Source organism: Micromesistius poutassou (assembly GCF_964030765.1).
Source record: "Micromesistius poutassou genome assembly, chromosome: 17".
Classification (NCBI taxonomy): Eukaryota; Metazoa; Chordata; class Actinopteri; order Gadiformes; family Gadidae; genus Micromesistius; species Micromesistius poutassou.
Genome location: NC_140287.1, coordinates 9862261 through 9886305, shown reverse-complemented (window position 1 = coordinate 9886305; position 24045 = coordinate 9862261). Strand labels below are relative to the sequence as shown.

The 24045-nt window shown below is 46.8% G+C and overlaps 2 protein-coding genes across 5 annotated transcripts in view; both read left to right on the top strand.

Annotated features, from left to right (window-relative positions):
• Positions 1–108: 108 nt before the first annotated feature.
• peli2 (pellino E3 ubiquitin protein ligase family member 2) lies at positions 109–14263 on the top strand. Of its 2 annotated transcripts, none has more exons than XM_084482090.1 (6): positions 109–398; positions 5028–5157; positions 7368–7469; positions 8656–8853; positions 9399–9587; positions 11381–14263. In XM_084482090.1, the coding sequence occupies exons 1-6, from the start codon at positions 322–324 to the stop codon at positions 11957–11959; spliced, it is 1275 nt and encodes a 424-aa protein (XP_084338216.1). In that variant the 5' UTR covers positions 109–321; the 3' UTR covers positions 11960–14263. The 2 variants fall into 2 exon arrangements, with proteins under 2 accessions (XP_084338216.1, XP_084338215.1); XM_084482089.1 differs by having other exon boundaries at positions 8656–8859.
• A 5872-nt stretch (positions 14264–20135) lies between these two features.
• tmem260 (transmembrane protein 260) overlaps positions 20136–24045 on the top strand; it is a 29086-nt gene continuing 25176 nt past the window's right edge. For 2 of the 3 annotated variants that reach the window (XM_084481816.1, XM_084481814.1), the window contains exons 1-2: positions 20789–21129; positions 23807–23838. In XM_084481816.1, the coding sequence (XP_084337942.1) occupies positions 21027–21129; positions 23807–23838 (135 nt within the window). In that variant the 5' untranslated portion in view covers positions 20789–21026. Of the gene's footprint in view, positions 20221–20788; positions 21130–23806; positions 23839–24045 lie in introns of those variants that run through there. The other variant, XM_084481815.1, reaches the window with a different exon arrangement.

The window sequence follows — 24045 nt, the reverse complement described above, 5'->3', positions numbered from 1 at the left end:
ATTGCGCCAAACGCCACCCCTTTTAAAGTCCAGAGCAACTAAATGGTACGGCCCACCCGCTCCTCGCTGTTTTTGTGTTCGCTTCCGAGGCGGAGAGAACCGCCAAGTTGCGTTTTAGCAAGTCGCCGATGTGGTGACCGATGCTGTAATTCTGCCCTCTTTGAAACTAAAAGGAAACGTGAAAAATTAAAATTTACCTCGACGTAGCTCGGTGTAAAACAGAAATGAGTGATTATCTGATTTATGAATCATTTAGCTCTTTCGGAAAGCCAGCGCGCAGTGTTTGAGCGGAGAGGAACCACACCGTAAACCAGGAGCCTCATGTTTTCCACCGGCCAAGAGGAGCCCTGCGCCCCGTCCAAAGACCCCGTCAAGTACGGGGAGCTGGTGGTCCTGGGGTAAGTGAAGTGAAGTAATCTTCATATCGAGATTCACACATAACTACGGTACTTTCCGGCGAGCACAGCGCTGGTAAACAAAGGCTGGTCGGGGATCAGGAAGTTTTACGGTAGGCCACATGGAGGGTTTCTTTAAAATGAAAACGCAAGTTTTATGATGTACGCTGCTTTACTGGTCCAATACCGGTGGTCGTTTACAAAGATATGGTTATACTGGGAAACCCCACCACAAACGTGTCCTACTGATCAATATATAGAAGAGATTAACGCTCACGTGAATCAAAAAAGGTAACACGTGTATGTTTGGATCTCAACTTGACTATAATGGTTTTCGTTATTTCACTACTCTGGAGAAAATACTGCGTCCACTAGTTGTCGGGTGGTTGCAACACGTTTATGACCATTGTATGTGGAAATAGTGTCCACCAACCTCGCACGACATGGCGTACCTCCCCACCTAAACTGGGTCCGTGAAGTTGAGGAATTCGGAAGTGGCGGTGAACCCCCTCCCCCAGCCATGGAGTTTCCTCAGTGGTTTCTGGAGCCCACAAGCGTCGCCCTCAACCTCAGCACGTCGGCCCGTACCTCAACACATCCCACTGTACCTCAACACCCGTACCTCAACACATCGCCCCCTGCGTACCTCAACCTCAACATATCGCCCCCTACGTACCTCAGATTCAACACATCGCCCATACCTCAACCTCAACACATCGCCCTGTACCTCAACACATTGCCCTGCACCTCAACACAAACACACTGTTGTTCTTCAGGCTGTCTGTGGAGGCGTATGAGAGGCGTATGAGGCACTGATATATGTGTCAATGTTTAGGTCAATTTTCAGATGTGGCTGAATTACAAACCTAGCAGGTATTCTGTTATTGATACAATTTTTCAGTTTAATGTCATGATGACCTCTTACAGGGTTGAATATGGTTTATAAGAGGCTTGATCACAATAAAGGATCGCAAACCATGACATGACATGATAGTTGCTTTCTTGCACATTGTGAATGTGTGTCATTACCTTGCAACCAACACAATGTTTGTTTAGCTAGGTACTCTCTGTATTCCCTTTAATACAAGTTAAGCTTATCTTCTAATGTAATTTACGGTATGTGCCCATCAGCCAACGTATCTGAGGTCAGCTTCCAATACAAACATACTGCTAGTTCTATAATGTTTGTTTTGGGTCAAAGCATACATTTGAATTACAATTACCTACTCATTATCCACCCAACCACACCCACCCAAAACACAAAGGGCCGCAGTCACACTCACTGCTTATTGAAGAGGCCAAAAGTGCTGAGTGCTCATTATAAAAGACTGGCAGTGTGGCGTGTTGAAAGTTGATCGTTTCACCCCGTCTTTGTCGCAGGGACAAGACAAAGCGTGTGTACTTTGATCCAGAGCGACGGGTGTAAATCGCTGTCGTGACCTCACATCCTCTGGACAACACCGATGCTAGACGAGATAGCCCACAGCATCACGGAAACAAAGCCTGTTTGAGTAGCCCCCCTCTCCGCCACTCGTTTCCATGGCTGAAGGTAGCTTTTGTGCTCACACGGCTGACTCCCTGGCTCTGCCTGGCAGCCTCGGCTCCGGCGCTGCCCACTGCGCGGGCCGGTAGTGTGGGTACACTGGGGAATGAAAGGCTACCCTCTCCTTAGCTCCCTCTGTGCTTTGTGCCGGAGAGACTGATCCCATTGATTGAACTCTGTACACTCCTCCTTTCAGAAGAAGCGTTGGCTAGGGGAGGTGTATAGGCTCGATGAGGGCACATCTCTGGTACAAGTTGTTCCAGACAGATGGCGTGCCGTTATCCATAGCTTTTATGTACTAGGCTGCACGCTAATGGTCACTTAATGGGTCCTGCGTCCATCACAGACCAATGTTGTCTGTTGATAAATATGATTTGAATGATTCATCTTCACCTTTATTGGGGATGAGCGCCCTGACAATCCTTGCGGTAATTGAAGTGAGTAGCTGGCCCCACATAAATTGAGCTCCAGAAGCACTTTGATGTAAAGCACTAGTGTCTTGATCATGTGATGTCTCACAAATCAGTGGAGTTTACAAGAGATTACATCATAGATCCAATTTGAAGATGTTGCCGGCATTATATTCATGTCAGGGCACAGTATAGTTTTTATTTTGTACCGGTAAGCAGTGGTTGCTATTTGTGACAATAGACCAGGTGTAGTGTTGAAAGACATTTAATTACAAAATGGATCCTGTTTAGGTACTCTGACTGTTTGGGCTCAGACACGTTCAATAGGATGACATAATGAACAGAAAACTGAAGTGCACATCAGGCGAAGTTTGGAGTAACCTGAAAGTCAAGTTTGTCGGCTTCCAACATACATTGTAACTGCTATGTGGTTGTCTGCCTTTTTAAAATGAGAATACGGATGAACATCTGAGTACGAACTACAGTATTATGGGGAAGTTGTCCAGACTTTTTTTGTTTTAGAAATGGGTTGGAGCATATGGTTAGCTACACAAAACCTCTGGTGTCACAACAGTCTTTTGTGTGTGTTTGTGTAATGGCCTCACCTATTGAGTTATGTTATTCAGGTTGTTACGCAGATATGAGTGCCTTCCTCCTGCTTGCCTAATGTATAATTTGGAGCGGCGGGGCTGTTGCCTGTATAGACAGACAGGGAGGGGATATGGTGCTCCTCTGTAGTCCTTAATCCCCTCTGCAGAGTATCAGAAGATAAACCCGCCAACTGTCTGGATGGGGTCACCCGGTAATGGTATTACAATTAATGGGAGCGCAGTGCTGCACACTAGCCGGGCTTCACTTGCATGGTGGCAGTCGGGGGTTACCTGTCTGCAAAGAATTATAATGGAAAGCATTAGTGTTGTGTCTGTGTATTCCCAGACAGGTTTACTGTCATGGGCAGAATCTCATGCGTCCACAGTGCACTCATGTTGGATTGGCTTTAGTTTAAACTGGGACAATTCAGTATCACCATGATAATGCATTGTCATAAAGTGAAGTCATCAACTTGTCTTGATAGCCATTAGGGTAAGATATTATTGTTTCTACAGTATAGTTATGATGAGATGACCTCCAATGTAGGCCAACTCAATGTGGTTTGAATATTGGAATGGGAAAATATGTGTAGGCCGCAAGTTTTAAATGTAAATACTGTACTGAATTGTTAAGACCTGTGAGAAAATTGTCAAATGTAGTAGAGTAGAGTCAGCAGGAATATATTTGCCCTTCCTGTATTCATGTAAATGGGTCACAGCTTTTTTTTTTTTTTAAAGGGTTTTCCAGCAAATAATGGCTCATTCACGTTCAGCGTGTTTGGAAAAGCTATGACTAACCTTTTGGACTGCACTATATTTGGTTGCACTGTGTATCATGATGTCCTCTCTGTGGTCCTGCTTCGGGCCCTGTCTGATCAGCCTCTCGGTGGGGGGCTTGTCATACAGGCCAGATCTGTGCTCTATGCTGACTGGGACCATGTGTTTCCCCGCCTGCCCGGTCGTGTGGAGACGAGGGACAGGTGGCCGAGAGAGAGGGAGGGAGAGAGGGAGGGAGGGAGGGAGGGAAGAGGTAGCCGGAGGAGGTTGTGGGTCTCCTCCACTGTTGAGGTTGTGTTGAGAATACTAGGAGCCAATTTGGATCAAGCAGCGCTCTCCCGTTTGTGTTTATGTTCCCAGTGAAGGAGCACAAGCTCTTAAGGCCCATGTTGATCGGCCGTCTGAGTCTTTACTCTGGATACTGTGTGTGTGTGTGTGTGTGTGTGTGTGTGTGTGTGTGTGTGTGTGTGTGTGTGTGTGTGTGTGTGTGTGTGTGTGTGTGTGTGTGTGTGTGTGTGTGTGTGTGTGTGTGTGTGTGTGTGTGACCGAAGGACTGTGTGTTGGACGGGGAGCGGTGCCTGGGGTGTCCCAGCTGTAGCAGGCAGCTGGTGGGTGGGGGGAGAGGGACCCAGCCCCGCCGGAAGGTGCCTCTCCTTCGGGGCGAGAGGCAGACGGGAGCGGTTGGATAGGTTGGGACAGGAATCAAATGAAAGCCAGCGTTAAAGTGCTCCCGGATCAGGGCTTGGTTCTCTTGGAAATGACTCATTGAAGTTTCCCACAATCCCCTGTAAAAGCAACCAGGCACTGTGTCTGTGAGTGGGTGCTCCACCCATACTGGGGAGCTCAGCAGTGGTTGGCAGAACCTGTAGTTCCCCCTAGAATGTCCTCCGGGGCCTCCCGGAGCACAAGGGACATGTCGTTTTATTCAGAAAGGGCTTATCACATTAAGCCACAGAGTGTGTTATGCAATATGATGCTTAGATTGTAAATGGGGGGGGGATCTGTCAAGAGGCAATGAGCGGCAAATCTTCTCCCAAACGTGGGCTATCATTTCAGTTTTCTTGTGTAGGATTTCTCCCTTCAAATCAAATGTTTTAGTTCTTCAGCATGGAGTCAAATCAGTGTTGGAAAAGACAGAAAAGCATAATGACCCTGCCATAATGCTCTCTCGCTCTCCCTGTGTGTGTGTGTGTGTGTGTGTGTGTGTGTGTGTGTGTGTGTGTGTGTGTGTGTGTGTGTGTGTGTGTGTGTGTGTGTGTGTGTGTGTGTGTGTGTGTGTGTGTGTGTGTGTGTGTGTGTGTGTGTGTGTCAGGTACAATGGGTCTCTGCCAAACGGAGATCGAGGTCGGAGGAAAAGCAGATTTGCTCTCTACCGGAGGACCAAGGCCAACGGGGTTAAGCCCAGCACCGTGCACATCCTCAACACGCCACAGGCTAGCAAGGTAAAGCAATGCTTCAGCGCTGGTTGATTACTTATTAACGTGACTAAGTAGTATATGCATATGAAATGAATTAGTCTTTACCATATTAAACATAGTTGCAGACTCACATAGTTGCAAACTTAGTTGATTAAATTAAACCTCCCTTTGCCAACAACTAGGTTGTATTTCAATTTCTACCAGGTAGTAATTAGGCCTCCAAACACGGAAGTCCAGCAATTCATTTGGAATGGCTTTAACAATGGGGAAAGTCCACAAGGCCTGGGGTTTACGTAGCAGGACAATGGGCATAAACAAATACATAAAGCTTAGTACGAATGGCTGTGAGTACTTGTAGGGTGGTGCTCGTGATCCCGGCTCTGTGGAGGGAGCCCGCCCCTGTTTGTTTTACTGGGTGTTCAGCAGAAAGAACGCTGTCCTGAACAACACGTCTGTCTCCTTGCATTCCATCCTCTGGTTTCCAAGCAGAAAGCTCCAAACAGAGCCTGCAGGCTCACTGGTGCAGCCCTCTTTAGAGGCCTGTGTTTCACCCTGGAGTGGTTTTCTTCTTAAACGTTGAGGTCTATGTCCCCTAAAGGGTTGGAGTGAACACATGGCCCCTCTGTAGGGCTGTTACATCACGATGTTCATTGTCGCAATGACGCCCTCCATTTTGGAAGCGTGGCAGCATATGTTTGTTTGTTTTTGTGTTGGTAGTAACAGTGTTTTGGGCTTTGCTTAGTCATTTATCGTGAAATCATCTTTTTCGTTTTGGGAAGAACTGCTGCAGCCTTTCTTGTACGAGACTTGGTAAAGCCACGTTTTACAGTATATTTACATTGATTTAGGTTTTCATAGTACTACAACTCTCTTGAGTCGTGTGTGGCCAACCCCCCCCCAAAAAAAAATCCCATGATGCATTACATGCATGCACAGCGCTTATATAAGTGTGTCAAAGGCCGAGCAGCCAGCGACCCCCGGCTGAACAGGTTCTCCCTCCCCAGCTCAGACGAAGCGAGTCGGCACTGTGGCGTAACGCTGACAGGGCGCCCCCACAACCGGCACTGCTGCACCAGCAGAGAGTGTGTGTGTGTGTGTGTGTGTGTGTGTGTGTGTGTGTGTGTGTGTGTGTGTGTGTGTGTGTGTGTGTGTGTGTGTGTGTGTGTGTGTGTGTGTGTGTGTGTGTGTGTGTGTGTGTGTGTGTGTGTGTGTGTGTGTCATTGGCAGCGACGGTGATGATGACCCACTTTGTCTCCGTCGGTCTCCCCTCGCCCCATGTGACGGGGAGAGAGTGAGGGTGGATTACAGCTGGGGGGGGCGGGGACGACGACGACATGTGGAAAATAGTTGGTGTGGCCCACACACACTCACACACACAACTGTTGAGTTTGAGTTGTGACGGTAATGCAGCGTGTGTTGACGGAGAGCCCAGGCCCGTTTATGGTCACTGTCGTAGGAGTGCTACTTCACAGGAACATAATGCTCTCCTCGCCTCCCATTCCAGGAATTCCTGCCTGGGAGCTTTTGCCATTTCACTGGCAGCAGCCAGTGAAATGATTAAACAATACGCTGGATGAAGGCCTGCGTGTGTGTGTGTGTGCGTGTGCGTGCGTGCATGCTTTACAGGGCTCAGAATTCTTCTGAGTATGTAGGAGGGCCCAGCACCTCTTAATACACTATGAGCTGTACATAGGAGTGACACCACCGCTGGATAGTTTTCGTCTCCAGCGTATCTTTGACAGTAACATAACCTGGTTCTTGTTCCGATCATTAGCTAAATTAAGGAACTAAACTAGCCACAGGGCTGGCCACGATGTGCCTGGATCTCCCCCAAAGTAGAGACGAGGAGGAGTCCTCTGGAAGTATTGTCTCGCACTCTGCGCTCTGCATTTCTACCCTAGATTGCATTCTAGAGCAGTTGAACGAGTTCGCGTTGATCTCCCCTCTTAACCCTGGTTGCTCTGGGATCAAGCGCCGAAGAAACAACCCCAGCAGTCACAGGATTTCCTCCTGATTTTACCACCACACACAACAATGAACAGAGCGCTGCGTTGTTGTCGTTACTGTTGCTGTAGCTGCTGATGAAGTGCTCCGGCGTGGGCCTCAGCGGCTCTCTGGGAATTAATGGCTGCCTCCATGTGGCCCGTGATGAAGATGCACTATGACTAATTTGTTCTCTCGCTCTCTCTCTCACTCTCTCTCTCTCTCTGCTCTTTTTTTTTTTTTTTAATCAGGCCGTGAACTGCAAAGGCCAGCACAGTATCTCTTACACACTGTCTCGGAACCAGACAGTGGTGGTGGAGTACTGCCACGACAAAGACACGGACATGTTCCAGGTAAACCGCCACGTTCAGAGGAACTCTGGATTATTAAGACGGGTTTTTGATAAGTGCACATGTGTATGTCGGTTTACATTTACATACACGCTTTTATCCAAAGCGACTTACAAGAACATTTGTCAGAAGGAGAAAGACCAATTTATCTCTGTCGGTACAGTAAGGATGTTCATAGAACCAAGTGCAGTCACTAACCATCCCTAGGCTAACCAAACAAACAAAGATAGGTAGGATAAGATGCTACACAATGTTAAGTACTATTTTTAAGTGCCAGGCTGTACAACATACAATAAGTGCGTACATTAAGTGCCAGGATGTACAACATACAATAAGTGTGTAAGAGGGTTGTGGTGGGGTAAGGGGGGAAGCAGAGTCTAGATAAACTCTGAACAAGTGAGTGTTGAATGTGTGTGTACATATATAACTCATATGGATGTGTAAATAGATCTTCCTATATGTACGTGTTCGTCCAGTCTCACAAGCCAGACTGGTAAGCTGTCTTTCTCAGCGTTGTGGCCCCTAGCTCCTGGCCCACAGCGTTCATGTTCTCAGTGGGACATGTCAACAGCTTCGCCCCGCGGCATTAATCTAGATGTAAAACAAAGACGCCAGGGTGAGGTTTGCTCAGTGCACACGCGCGAGCACCGATCCTCTCTCCGTATAGCGTCCGTGGGTCTCTGAGCCGTGCTGAGTCAACATGCATGTAGACACAAGCGGACAGGAGGGGCGGCACGGGAAACAAATGAGGGAAAAACACTCGCAGAGACGTCAGAGCGGGAGGACAATACAAATAAGGAAGTTGATGTCAGAGAGGGATGGTTTTTTGCATTGGTTTGCTGAGAAAGACCATTTTAGGGATGGATTGTTAAAAATTATATATTTGTTCTGGAACTGAAGCGCTATCTCTTGGGATCGACTAAAGCATTTTCAATAACATGGTAGAGGTGGGGCGTCCCGTATTAGTTTCACTGCTTCCTCTATGGACTGATAATTTAATAATCACCACAATAAGGCACTTGAATTCTATCCAAGCAGCTCATCCAAGCTCCACTGTCTACCCCTCTCCTCCCACTCACTCTTCCCCCTCTATTTCCCCTTTTTCCCTCCCCCCTCACTCCTCCTCACTCTCTTTCCCTCCTCGCTCCCCCTTTTCTCGCTCCCCTCCTCTCTCACCCCTGCCCTTCAGATCGGCCGCTCCACGGAGAGCCCCATCGACTTCGTGGTGACGGACACGGTGTCGGGGGCCCAGGAGGGGGAGGACACGCCCATCACCCAGAGCACCATCTCCCGCTTCGCCTGTCGCGTGGTCTGCCAGCGCGGCCCTCCCTTCACCGCCCGCATCTTCGCCGCCGGCTTCGACTCCTCCAAGAACATCTTCCTGGGGGTGAGCGTGAGTCTGGCCTCTACGCTTACCTATACTTATGCATGATGCCTGGCGCCCCGCCCCTTTCTGCTATGCCACGCTAACGCACGCAGCCTGTCGGGGCGCCGTTGTTGGAGGGGCTGTAGGTACGATTTCAGAGCTTTAGAGAGAGGGGGAGAGAGAGAGAGAACTAAGATCAGCCACTCCCTCTCTCCTTACATTGAGAAGCGCTGCATTCCACGCACCTGTGGTGACATGCAAGAGGAATTCTCCAAACCAATCAGGGAAGAGATGCCTAGATTGGCCAGAAATGACCCTGGAGCGGTCTTAAATCCGACGCAGTCGACTCAACGAATAGGCTCACAGCGGCTTTCGTTCGCTGAATGCTGACGGATGGCTTTGGCGTTGATCACAAATGACACTCAAATTACAGCTCTTAAATCTTAACCTACAGCCCCTTTCAGGGGGAGCAGGTTCACGCCGGTCAGCCTGCGTTTCTCCTGTCTGGTCAGCCTGCGTTACTCATGGCTGGTCAGCCTGCATTAAAGCCCCTCCCCTCTCCTCAGGAGAAAGCCGCCAAGTGGAAGAACCCGGACGGTCACATGGACGGGCTGACGACCAATGGCGTGCTGGTGATGCACCCCAGGGGCGGGTTCACGGAGGAGTCAAAGCCCGGCGTCTGGAGGGAGATCTCGGTGTGCGGTGACGTGTACACGCTGCGAGAGACCCGCTCGGCCCAGACCCGGGGCAAACTGGTTAGCACACACACACACACACACACACACACACACACACACACACACACACACACACACACACACACACACACACACACACACACACACACACACACACACACACACACACACACACACACTAGGGCTATACGGTATGGACTAAAATTAATATCACAGTATGTTTTGAGGCATAGATGGTACGGTATTATATCACGGTATGTTAATTTTATATTCTAATTTCAATATAAATGCTTCTGAAGGGGTAAAATACTGGTTAGGCAGATATTTTTGTATAGAAGAAGTATTTTAAGAACATTTATTGAGCAAAACTGCAATAGAAAAAAATGATAAATCTTTTATTTTTTTTTAAGTTACTTCAAGTATGGATAGTATGGATTTCTTTCTCCACTTGGTCGTGGACCTTGCCGTATAGTTTTGGCATCTCAATTTGGCTGAAGTGTGTGCGGGCAGGTGACGCGTACCTGGGATCGAGTGTTTTAATCATCTCTTTAAAGCCCTTTCTATCGACATTTTGAAAGGGAACCATGTCCTTACACAGATAAACAGTGACGGCGTTTGTTCCACCGCTGGCTTTTTTTGTCGTAAGGACTGGCTTTGGAAAATGCCTGCGGAAGCGATGTCTGAGATGCAGAGACAGCTTCACGCTATCAGCGTCTGTCTCGTACGGTGAATGAGAGCTTGTGAAGGGACTATTGCGCAAGCTCCGCGCCTGCGTGCTTGCACAATAGCATACTGCCTGAGAAGGCAGTATCGCTGTCAAATCGGTCCCTGGGAAAAGTAACGTTGCGCCAAATTGAAAAAGGAACTAAGTTTTGTTACCATATTTTCAGTAGTTACTGTATTTACGTTACTGACGGTCACACCGGCCTCACGGTATGGTCAAAGTCCATACGTAGCGCAAATTCACACGGGTGTATTTTCTATACCGTTTCACACACACACACACACACACACACACACACACACACACACACACACACACACACACACACACACACACACACACACACACACACACACACACACACACACACACACACACACACACACACACACACTTCAAATAAGGGAGTGCAGCTAAGACGTGTTTTCATCGAGGCCTTCATCAATCTGTGATTTTTATCTGGTCTATTAAAGTGTGTATGACGAGCAGCCAAGAGAAACTTGTTCATGTTATAATCTGAAACCAATTAAAGCAGCCCAATATTTCAGAATAAAGCCATTATCCGCTCGTGGATCAACGTAATTATAAGCAATCCGGTTGAATTGATGGTTCAGCTCGCAGGCGGCATCATGGTGCGCCGTTCTGTGTTATGAGTTTATATCTGATGCAACCCTCGCACAAAGCCTTCCTTTAGTATCTCTATAGAAAGTACGCTGGCACCATGTCATCACTGATCCATATGGAGATCTGTGGTTCCTGGTTGAACCGCTCATCAGTCCTAGTGTAGATGGTTCCTGGTTGAACCGCTCATCAGTCCTAGTGTAGATGGTTCTTGGTTGAACCGCTCATCATCAGTCCTAGTGTATCTGGTTCTTGGTTAAACCGCTCATCAGTCCTAGTTTATCTGGTTCTTGGTTGAACCTCTCATCAGTCCTAGTGTAGATGGTTCTTGGTTGAACCTCTCATCAGTCCTAGTTTATCTGGTTCTTGGTTGAACCGCTCATCAGTCCTAGTTTATCTGGTTCTTGGTTGAACCTCTCATCAGTCCTAGTGTAGTGTAGTGTAGCTCATCAGCTCTTGTGTTGCTGGTTCGGTGGAGCCTGACGGCGGTGCCTCTCCCGTTCAGGTGGAGCACGAGAGCAACGTGCTGCAGGACGGCTCACTGGTGGACCTGTGCGGGGCCACCCTGCTGTGGCGCACGGCCGACGGCCTCTTCCACACGCCCACGCAGAAGCACCTGGAGGCTCTGCGGCAGGAGATCAACGCGGCGCGGCCCCAATGCCCCGTGGGCCTCAACACGCTGGCCTTCCCCAGCATGCAGCGGAGCCGTGCCCTCTCCTCCCTGGAGGAGAAGCAGCCCTGGGTCTACCTGGCGTGCGGCCACGTGCACGGCTACCACAACTGGGGCCACCGCTCGGAGCAGGAGCCCAACACCCAGCGCGAGTGCCCCATGTGCCGCGCCGTGGGCCCCTACGTGCCGCTGTGGCTGGGCTGCGAGCCCGCCTTCTACGTGGACACGGGCGCGCCCACGCACGCCTTCGTGCCGTGCGGACACGTGTGCTCGGAGAAGTCCGTCAAGTACTGGTCGGAGATCCCCCTGCCGCACGGGACGCATGCCTTCCACGCCGCCTGCCCCTTCTGCGCCACCCAGCTGGGCCTCTCCCAGGGCTGCGCCAAGCTCATCTTCCAGGGCCCCATCGACTGAGCGCGAGGGGCCTGGCCATCGGTACGGAGATGCTCCAGGAGTAGCACCATGCTGTGAAGCTGTTCTTATTTTACTGCGTTAGGATTTACTTTATTTTGTTCAGTTTCTTTTTTTTTTTTCTTGATTTGACCGATTTTAAACCCAGACTTTAGAAAGGAGTGAGATGTTTTTAAAGGTCTGCATGGACCATGGGTCGGGCCCAACGGGGGGGTTTGGAGCCTCCTTTGGGTTTCTTTCCTCCTCCCCCCCCCCCCCCCCCACCCCCCCGGCCTACAGAGAGGTTCGGCCCAGCAGGCCAGAGACCCCCTTGCATCCTGAATGCGTTTAGTGGACACGCCTCTACTTTGAGCCCCTGGTGGACTGAGCTCCGGTCGGGTCAGGCGAGGTGAACCTTGTTTACCCTGTGCTTTAACAGAGCTGACTCATGCAGATGACACAGAGGCAGGTGTGGACGAGGGTCCGGGAATGGGGGAACCCCCGTGGTGACCGGAGACACAGAGCCAGACAGCTGGACTGTTGGCTGGGAAGGGGGCCAGTCGAGGCCGCAGCTTCCCGCGGACCTAATGACATCCAGACCCTGGCCCCTACAGAGAGGTGATCCTGATCCAGCGAGGGCAACGGACTGCTTTTAATAAAGATGAGGCCGCTTCTGTTGGGAGGGCAGAGATATATTCCAGTGCCTCACATTCGGTTCAACTATGGAAATCTATTTTTTTTTTTTTTTTTTTCAAGGTGAGGAAAGCTCTCTTGCTTCTGGCAAAAGGGAGCACTAGATTTTGAGAGATTACAGAAATGTAAATCTAATGAGTTTCCTTCCATATGTATTTTTTTTGTCAGTCAGAAGAGATATTTTACTACACTGAGGCCGTTGTACTGTTTTGTAATGAAAATGTTAATATATTTTTCTCTCGCCTAAGTTTTGCGTGTATATATGTACGTATGTCTATTGCTGTGGGAGCTTGCTAACCCTGCCCTTTGACCTTAACTCCTGTGGCTGTTTCTATGATCCAAGTGTCACCCCCCCCCCAAACGTTCAAAACCAGCTAAATACATCCACCTCCCATTACCACCACCACCCAAACCAACACATCCAAACACCACCCCACCCAAACTTTCCAGACCCTACTTCTCCAACAACAAACACAAAGCGACCCGAACACAAAATCCAAATCAATCTTTTGGGGGTTTGGACAATGAATGTATTTCAATTACATTAATGATCTTACCAACAGTGCTTTATTACCGTATGTCATGAAACCCCTCTCCTAACTGTACAGATGCACAATGTTGATGTCGCCCAGAATGAGGACTCATCTTGAATGGAAGACATAAGCAGCGTAATGCACATGCATCCGCTCTCGATATGTCGATTCCCTGCGCTAACACACGCCTGCTCTAGCTTTAGTCTCCAGGGGGGCCATCCAATTACCTTGTTTTTTTTATGCGATCGATTTTAAGTAGCAAATACTCAGCAGCACCAGAAGATAATACCAAAAACTAAAACCGGTGTGTTCTCCCCACGCTGAGAAGCCCTGACATCTCTGTTGGATCCAGAGTGTTGGGCGTTAACGTGATACTTCATCCAGACACTGCTACGATGACACGTTGACGTTGAAGGGCTCCATGGTCGAACGCAAAAGATGACGTTCGCAGCAGCTCACCCAATACCAAATATGTTAACCTCCAGCTGCGTGCAATCAAAGTTGGCCTAAGTGCAAATATATTGGGAGTCGCAGAGCGGGCGTACGGTGCCCGTATGTAGAGCTCCACCAGTAGTTTATTGACCAGAATACCGTCATTACGGTATTCTGAGATGAAACGAACGCGGCCTATCCGAGCTATATTTGAAGAAGAAAACCTCCACACATGGGTCTTATAAATGTAGACCAATAAACAAGACATGATCTTCTTAAAGGTGGGCTGGTGAGAATATGAAAAGATACATTCTTTGTCTTTCCTATGAAACGTGGCTCGCACTGCGTTGCGACCCCTGCCCAGATTGATACCTGCAGAGCGTTCACCAAATGTCCTTTTATATCAGAGAACGAGGCATGCAGGTCAAGGAGGGAAAGTATAGCATTCCTCCTAACACTTGAGCTAAACAGCACTGCCGTTGCTGTCGACCCAGCGTTGTTAACAGCTGCGCCGTAGCTGCAGTAAAAACATTCCTCCTTGGTAAACACGGGTGGGGCCCTCAGTAGACCGCAGGGCTCGTTCCGTGTACCTGCAGGGTTCCTGTGCAGGGATTCTGCACTTGGGTCATGGAACAGCCCGATGCATACCTTGCAAAGAATAAAGTTTTTGTTTTGGAGAAAAAAAAAGCGTGCCGTGTGGATTGTGTTTTTCTCGCGTCTATGGACGTGTAAATTATCACGTAAAGGCGTTTTCACGGTTCCGTAGGTGAGGTGTCTGCTATTAATGAGGAGCAGTGGGAACGAGGTTAGTGGGCGATATGCAGTACATTTCCCAGTGTCCAATGAGAGGGCTGCTTTTTGTACGGAAACTCTGAGAATTGAGGGCCTAGTTGAACAGTAATCAGCTGTTGAATCACTGGTGTTGCACACACATTTCATCATTGTTACTTCCAATCTTTCTTTATTTTAAAATATTGATAACTCTATATAGCAGCATTTGTTTGAGATAAGGGACGGAGACTCTTGATGTCTATTTTCGTGATGGCTACATGGTATGCCTTATCAACCTCATTTTCATTTTCACTACCGCATCAGCAACATTTATCTTTTACATGGTGTGTTGATGTAGTTTTCATCTTCTGTCACAGGAGGGCAGTATTTACTCATCAATGGAGATGAGTCACGAAGCCCGCTTCGTGAGGGTCTTTGGGCCATCAACCGCCAGTTGCCGATAAACAAAAACGAACACGGTTGTTCAAAAATCTAAAACAGACATAATTGGGAACACTTCAATGACACTTTGTCACAAATTGAATTAAGCCTAACTGAATTTATATGCTCATAAATGTCTCACAATCAGCCTTGTTGCATGAACTCACCATAATACGCTATTGTAGTGAGCCAAATGAAGTGTCAGTGCAGAGTTTTGCAAAAGTTTGGACATGTCATTGCTGCGTAGGCCTTTATATATTGGCGCTGGTTTTGTTGAATCATTAACCATAACCTAAAACATTGTTTCTAAAACATGATCCTTCTTGTGTAGACAATCTGAAGCCGCTGGTTGTTTAAAAAAACAGCTCGTTCTTTTCATGCTATCCTATTACAAGGTTGTAACCACATTTAATCTATAAAAAGTAATTACCCTATGAAAGACATGAACACAAAATGGGCACATATGTGTGCAATGCATTTAGTCTTTGTTTTAATATCTATGGCGGCGATGTTTCCATCATTCATGAGGCTTCTCTAAATTGAGGACATATAAAAAGGATTTAAATACTAACATGACAGTCGGGCATCGGAGGGGGGGGGGGAGCAGCGGGGGGCTACGCTTCCCAATTAACATTTCTACGGTGCGTGGAGATGGGTTCATGTGCCTGCACATTAGTCCGTGTTTCTGAATGACAGAGGAGACACTGAAGGTGACAGCATGCTAATTTGGTGATTGCTGGTTGGCTCTGCGTTCTTAAGCAGGGCATGGGGATGCAAAATGTCAAATTCTACAACACACACGTTTTCCTGGCCCCCCGGAGCCAGCCTGCTGAAATTATGAAGAAGTGACCGACGCGATATGTTGGAACAACCGATGATGCCCCAATGATGGGGCCATCAATCAGCGAATAATCAGCTGTAATGATGGTAACTTGAGTTCTCACAGCACACATCTTCACTTTATATGCCAGTGGGATGCTGGGCAAGTTCTCATTCGCAACCGTTAACTTACAAAACAAGCTTTCTGTCAGTTCCAGCGCCGCTTTGGTTTCTGTGAGGGGTTTACTGCCACATTGTTGAAGCTTCTCTGTCTGACATTCATCAAGGCCGTGCTGCAAACGAGCAGGAGAGGGAGGAAGGGGAGGGAAAAAAACAGACGAGTGTGCGATTTTCAGGCTCATGACAGCCGCAGACTGGATGCCAACACAAGACCCATCCAGGGAGATCAAAGCTACATGCAAATGGAAAGAATAATGGGAAAAGGAAACGGAAAGATATACTAAACTGTCCTTTTAGTTTTGATGGCCAGAGAAACCGCTCCGTTTTTTGGTTTCATCAAAAGCCAGTCAGCAGTTAATGTGTGTTGACACTCGACATATGGAAGACAAATCTCAAGAGGGAAAAAACACTCCCTCAGAAGTCTCTGCCTTTACTATAAGTTTGTTTTCGTAAAACCCTCCTTAACTTTGCATTGAAACAGAAATCTGAGCAGGGCACATCTCCTTTCAGGTCCTCGGAGGAGGGTCAGCGTCTTACAAAATAGAGACACATGCTAGGGACACGATGGATGAAAAAGCCCTTACAAAGTAGTCACAACAACAACAGCAGCACCAGGTCTAAGCGGTGTCCACCTGGTTTCATGGCGCCTCGCTTGTCAAACCCTTGGAAATGCAGCAGGAGAGATAAGAGGGATCCAACAGGCCAATTTAATGCAAACTATTTCAGAATGTCAAACAAAAAAAAACACTTTTTACTTGTTTTGCGTCTGCTGACAGCAGCTTTGCACCAGCACAATTACACAAGCCAGGCAGTATGGCGTGCAGTTTGAAAAGGATTATGATTGTATCAGTGCCTATTTACTATTTTGTGTGGCTCTCGATGACAGTTTGTGCTCAGCCTACTCATCTTATTACTTTCTCAATGAATAACAAATGACTTGTCAAATAACATGCAAATAAACAGACCAAATTGTGTCTCCTGAACATATATTTATTTTCCTCAGAAACATTCAAACCAAAACAACAGAAAAGGGCCCCAGAAGCAGGTGAACACTCTCCCCGGTCACGTAGGCCTTCCTGCAGTGGATGCCCTTCTCCTTGCTGCTCCCAGCAAGCCCGTATGTGATGCCGCACAGCCCACTGATCCAAACAAGGGGGACAAATGACTTTAATTACGCAGTAATTGCTAGAGTCTTGCTAATTAAATCTTCATCAGTTCAGTTAAGTGGATTCGTTCCCGCATGGCTAGCGCCATGCTCCCCATTCTAGATTCAACCACCACAACAACAAAGTCGCCGACACCATCACAGTCCCCCCCCCCCCCCACCACTCACATCTCCTTGAAATGTTTTGGATTAATGTCACATTAGGAAATAGGCTATTTAACAGCTACTACTGCCAGCAGCCCGCTGCTTCTAAACAACATGGACAGGCCGCAAACAGGAGGAACCAGACAGAACCGGGTGGAGTCTGATGGAACTGGGCGGAACCAGATGGACCCACATGAGACCAGGAACCAGGCGGAACCAAGTGGAAACCGGGTGAAACCGGATGGAACCGCATGAGATCAGGTGGAACCAGGTGGAAACAGGCGGAATCAGGTGAAACTAGATGGAACCACATGAGACCTGGTATAAACAGATGGAACCAGTTGGAACCAGAGAAAAGCGGATGGAACCAGATGAGACCAGGAACCAGGTGGCACAAAGTGGAAACCGGTTGAAACGAGAAGGAACCGGGTGGAACCAAAAGGTGCACCTGGTAAAAATATTCAGCTGTATTATTTTGTAATGCCACTATATACAACTGATGGCTTTATACTAATAACATAATAATACACTTTATAGTCAGCACATAGTGATACACTCAAGTGGAGTTCAAGTGACCCTATCTGTGTCTGTTGAATAATCCCAGCTCTGTCCCGTATGTTTCGTATGTAGAAACACACAAAGAGGAATATTAGGTTTGTGAGGTGCTGTCTGCCTGCTGGAGGCCAGTGTTGGCCTGTAGGCAGCTGGTTGGTGTGGAGGCTGTTTAGGAAGGGATAAAGTGCTGTAATGTGGCTGTGAAGCATATTCAAAGGGGCTTAACTGGATTACACCTCATTTTAAGGATGCTTAAGGTAAGATTAAAAACAGATATGATACGATAAGTGAGCAAAATACCAAATCGAATAGATCGCATTCCGTCAAGAGGCTGAGCACATCAGGGGAAACAGTGCGTCTTTTGTCCCCATGTTGCACCTTCCCACCGCCAGAGAATACAAATCTTTGTTTTGTGAGCTACAATGAGAAATAAGCATGTGAACATTAAGAGGATCCGGCTACGTCGGACCACCGTGATTCACCATTAACGTATATTCCTAATAAGACATGCTAAATCCCCAGAGCCGAAACATAAGAACTCTCTAATCACACACACTGGCACACATAACTGCATGGAGGAGCAGCGCCGCTGCACTGAAGCGCGGCGTACAGCCATGCTGCTACCGTAATGCATTTAACACCACTGCTATTACAGCCGGCTAATATCGCCTGTTAGCTCGACGCCATATGGGACCAGGGCCTCGCCCGTGTGGGTAACTCTGTTTGGACAACCTGTCAATTATTAAAAGAAACCACAACTGCATTTCCTGGTTGGGAGGCATGAAGAGGTGAATATAGTTTGTGCTAATCCACTCTGCTCTCTAATGATTCCTCTCCACATGCCCTGAGGCTACATCATGCAACCCAATGCAGTACAGTTTAGTGTTTGTTTGTAATGGTAAATGCATGAAATCCATGCAGCACACTTAAAATGTAGGCATTAGACTTTCTGGGATTGTATATTAATGACCCCCCCCCCCCCCTGCCTGCCACTGAATCACGGCAGATTAACCAAACTTGGATTACAGGTGACATCAGGGTAACGTCACAGTGACATCACAGGATGGATGAGCTGTATGGAGTACAACTAGTACTGAGGTGTGTGTGTGTGCGTGCGTGTGTGCGTGTGTGTGCGTGCGTGCGTGCGTGCGTGCGTGCGTGCACTGCGTACTCAACGTTGAGAGAGAGTAAAGGTAGGTGGTGGTGGTGGTGGTGAGAGTGGGTGGTGGTGGGGGGGATTAGAGAGCCTTCTGGGAGGAGGCAAGGTGCTGACACCACTCCACCTCTCCAAGGGCTCAATTTACTGAGGGATCACACTCATTTATGCTAGGCCGGGATTATTATCAGTTCAATGGGGGCACTTTCTTCATTACTGCCACCCTTCAACCTGTGACTATGGACACCTGTGAGACATGAAATGGACCCTGTATCTTGTGTCCCTTGCACCCCAGGGTGGCCCCCCTAGAGCATGCCTGTATGAGCAGGTGTATTCACAATTAGGCTCACAATATCACAACGACAGTGGTTCAATTGCATTTCAATCAGTTTCAGTGACATATTATAGATTAGTACAATATGTATACATTACTGAAGTGATTTTGACTCATTAGTTCTCAATAAGTCCATCAATAATGTTTCATAGACGTTAATCAATTATTGGGAAAAAATCAAATTCATAAAGAATTATAGATATAGAAAAAGAAGCTAAGGTGACGGTAGCATGTTTCTGTTTGGTTGTAATGGAATAAGGTGGGCAGCTATGTTTGATTTTGGGTTTACCTGGTTTGTCAACACTATACCCTCTGCACCGCAAATACTGGTTAAATGCATTGTGCATCCCTTGGCTATAATTCTTACATAGTCCAGTGAATCCATTGAAAATACTCGTTAGGCTGCATCCACTGACTGTGATATGGCCCGGCTTTTCTTGAGCTGTGAAGCAAGTCAAGCGCATTAAGGACCAACCCTGCTGCCCACATAACCAAGTACAATGGAGTTTGAGTGGAGTTAAGTGAAATACCAGGGATGGACACTAGGCGGAGAAGAGCCGACGCGCAGGCATTGATCATGAATTTGTTTTCCACCACTTTTCACTCGTTGACAACAACTCAATATAATATACAACTCAATAAACTAGAAATTGTTTTGGTCTCTTTTAAGCGTATTTATTTGGAATCAACAACAACAACAACAACAACAACAACAACAACAACTACAGCAACAACAAAAAAGGCATAAACCCAGTGAGCCTCAAAACATAAACATTGAAATAAGATATCTCACTTTTTAGTTTAAGTTTTAGTTTCATATTGGTCTAGGCGAGGCAATCTAGTTTGTGTTGGTTAATAGAGTGCGTTATTCGATCAATTCCAATTCCTCTTGTTTTTCCAGTATTCTCCTATCAAGACTAGCCTGGCTCCGCCCGCCCACCTACTTCGCCCAAATTTCATTTTCCCTTCAGTAGTCCCTTCTGTACAAATGAAATGAAGTACGATGGTCTGGTAGCACCAGGCTATATCAAGACATTAAGGCAATACAAATATATGAAAGAGGTAAATCTAATAAAATGTGTGCGTTATGACATTCCGGGTCAATCCGTTATGTATTCGCAACCCAAACAGACAGTGCATGTTACTTCTTTCGTTGATTTTCGTTGACATCTTTCGTTGACTATTGTGGTTTGTGTACATCCTACTTTCCTTCCATCCTAGCGCCTTACATTTTATTTCTTCAATGATATGCATTTAAATATATGGCAACTTTGTAAAATAATAAACAATCAGAAACGAATAAAGCTTAAACTATTAAAGGAAATTGTCAAAACAATATCAGGATGCTAAAATTAGGTGCAGATGAAAGTCTATAAGAGGGTTTATGTCCACATATTAACCATGAATTTAATTCTTTAGAGCTGTACAGATTGTATTTTCTTATTACACATTCATAATGTATGCATGTAACATGTGTGAAGAGAACCCCTCAGTCAAATGGTCCAGAGTCTGGACCATTTTGACTATTTAGGGAGCGACTATTTAGAGAGCGCTCCCTAAATAGCTCTGCGTTGACCTGACGCCGCTACACAACGTATCGCGAGACTTCGTGTTTAACCAATCCAGGTTCTCCATTATGTCATATACTTCCTGGAAGCCAAGACGTTTCACTTAAACACAAAACCGCGAAAAATATAAACTAACTAGAGTTTGACCATACGTTATGGGAATAGATTCGAGTTAGTCACCAGAAAATTGCTATTTTAAAGATTCCCATTAACGGCCACCCGCTTGCCTTTCATCGGAGCTAACGCGAATTAGCTAGCCATATTGAGCTAAAATGTCAGTGGTTGTGTTTCCCTGAAGTCATGGAGGACCGAGGGACCTGGACGCTGACGGGCTTCACCGTCGCTTGTGTCGCCGCACTCTATGTTCCAACTGTGCAGAGAACAGTAGCTGGAGGGGACTCAGGTTGGTACCGGGACTGGGGCGCACTTGATGTACCCAGACCACTGTCTGTCTCCCTGCGCCTTTGTTGTTACAGCCGCTCAGCCAATCACATGGCTTAATTATGTTCCAACTGTGCAGAGAACAGTAGCTGGAGGGGACTCAGGTTGGTACCGGGACTGGGACAGACCACTGTCTGTCTCCCTGCGCCTTTGTTGTTGCAGCCGCTCAGCCAATCACATGGCTTAATTATACAGGCGCTTTCGGTGTTCCTGTTGTCTCTTATGGTGTCTCTTACTGGTATCTCTTTGGTATCTCTTATTGATGTCTTTCATTTGTGTCTCTTATTGGTGTGTGTGTGTGTGTGTGTGTGTTTGTGTATAGGAAGAACACATGATTGTTAAACATTCATACATTTGTGCCTTCAGATTTGAGACTAATGTAGCTACCCAATAGGAAACTACAATTTCCAAACAACCTTATTGTCTATGCATTCTATGAAAATTGGAAGTTGATAATACTTAGTGACTATTCTGTAATGGCCGCAGCAAATAAATTTTTACCTGCGTTGTTCATCGTTCCAAAAAGTTGACTTTATCATCAATCATGTTGTATCAATATTATCTTATTATCTAGACTTGCAATGGGGGAAAATCAGGTCCATAAAGGTGATGCACTGTTGTGTTTTGCATTGTCTATTTTCCTGCATCATTTTCAAAAATGAATGGACTTTTCCCCATCATGTCTATGCTATTGCACTCCAGTAGCATCAATATAATGGATGTTAAATGCTTTGCTACTTTCATCAATCTGCATTAAAACCATAAGGAACAGCTTGTTCTATACCTCCATAACTAATGAGAGCATGAAGTCATTTGGGGGGTATGAGTTTAAATTCAAATTGGAACAATTGTGATGTAGCTCATGTCCAATTCGCCATTCACTACGGTTACTATGTATGTATTACATATTAATGACCTGAATAAATATTTTTTTTTCCACCTATACAGCCGCTGGTGTATAATGTTACACTGTGTAATGTAACACAAACACTGTTCAGAAATGATAGCTCCGGAAGTCACTTTTAACTTGTAAATACGGGCCTGGGTGTACGACGGCGCCGCTCTGATGTCCTGCCTCGGCTTAAAAAGCTGCACACGGGGTAAATGCACATTTAGCAGAATGAATGCATGTGAAAAGCCCGAGCCGATATGGTGCAGGCAGAGGAGAGCGTCGCGGGATAGAAAGCTGAGTAGCCCTGCTGGTTGTGTGGCAGCCTAGCGAGGCACAGGCCCCGGCCAGCCCCTTCGCCACAGTGTTTAGGGACGGTGCAGGATGCCCGCTCTGATGGTGCCAGCTGAACACCCTTCCCTTTCCTCCAGGTCTCCGTCTCTGAGTCCTAATCTCTTTAGGTGCGATGTGCCCCGGAGGGCTGTAGCGCAGCCCCCGCGGGAATGCTGTTGTCTAGGAATGTGGAGTGTGGAAATGGTTGGGGGGGATTATGGGAGAACTGGTGTGGGTGCCCGTGCTCCGCTATCACAAAGGCTGTTGGCGCCAGCGCCGCTACCCCGTCGACTCGATATTTTCCCTTTTTAGTAAAATGGGGGAGGGATGCAAAGCTGCATCTCTGTGGCACTGAGGCAGAGGTTTTGGCCAGTATTAGTTTGCTGGTTTTGCTGCAAAAAAAAAAAAAAAAGTGTTCTGCTACTGTTAAAAATGAACGAAATGCAGAACGGGAGAGAAGAGGAGAATGAGGAAATGGGATGGAGGGGTAGAGCGATGGCAGGTAGCTGCCGGCCTGTGCCAAGTGAAATGAAGCTTTGAAAACATTGATGCTGTGCAGGTGGAGGAATTCTGGCTTCATGGTCCATTTGAGTGATAAGACTGGGGCTCCTCATGCAGGCAGCGTAATTCCCTGTATCGGCAAGGCTGCAGGAAATAAGTGGGGCATCCTAGGATGCTGTGTTCTGTGTATTTTGCGACTTCAGTTTTGCATCATTAGCAGCATTGCGCTAAAAGTTAAATGTTTGTCAATTTAATGAATAAATAATGTCTTCTGATTCATGAGGGTATTATTGTTTATGTACTCGCTGGAACATAAACGTATCAATACAGACTAACAAATGATAACTTCTTTATTTATTTGGCTCTTCCATTGTTGTGTTGAACATATTTAGCCAATCTTCCAGATACCAGTAGAGGTCGCTGGTTTGAACAAACAAAAATAATGAGTCTCACTAACTGAATTTCATGAGTGGGATGTGCAAACATAGAGTGAGAAATCAGTTACATTTAAAACTGTCTGAGTGTAATTTGGAACAATTGGTCCCTCGCCCAGCCATATTCACACCGCCTCAAAATGGCCTCTTCCTTAAGTTTACGCATGCAATCAGTTGGTCATGTAATTATTTTCCCAAATTAGCTTGTAACCATCGGTTACTATTGTTTACCTCTTTGTGTGTATGTGTGTGTGCGTGTGTGAAGACGGGAGCGAGCTATCAGAGGAGAGACGGGAGATGAAGGGAAATGAGCGTGGCGCTTAGTAAATATCACACTGGGAAGATTTGCAGGTTTTGATCCCGGCAAATTAATGCAAAACCCCAGTGCAAGTATTTGATTTGGGAAAACTTTAGCAACAGACTTGCCTCTTAATAATAATTATAAGGTTTACATTAATTTCCTCCCCTTTTCCCTTCCACAGGAGAGCTGATCACCGCTGCCTGTGAACTGGGGGTAAGCATTAGCTGTATTGTTTAATCGAATCACTCATTAACTCCATACGCATTAAGGAAGTTTAATTAAGCATGGGCAGAAAGCAGATTAATTGTACTTTTAGTCCACAGGTTTTTCCTCCCTTTCTATACACTTATTTTACTAAGTTACAAGTAGAGAATGCTATAATTTGCAACCCGTTTTTCAAATCCAATTAAAGTCAATGGT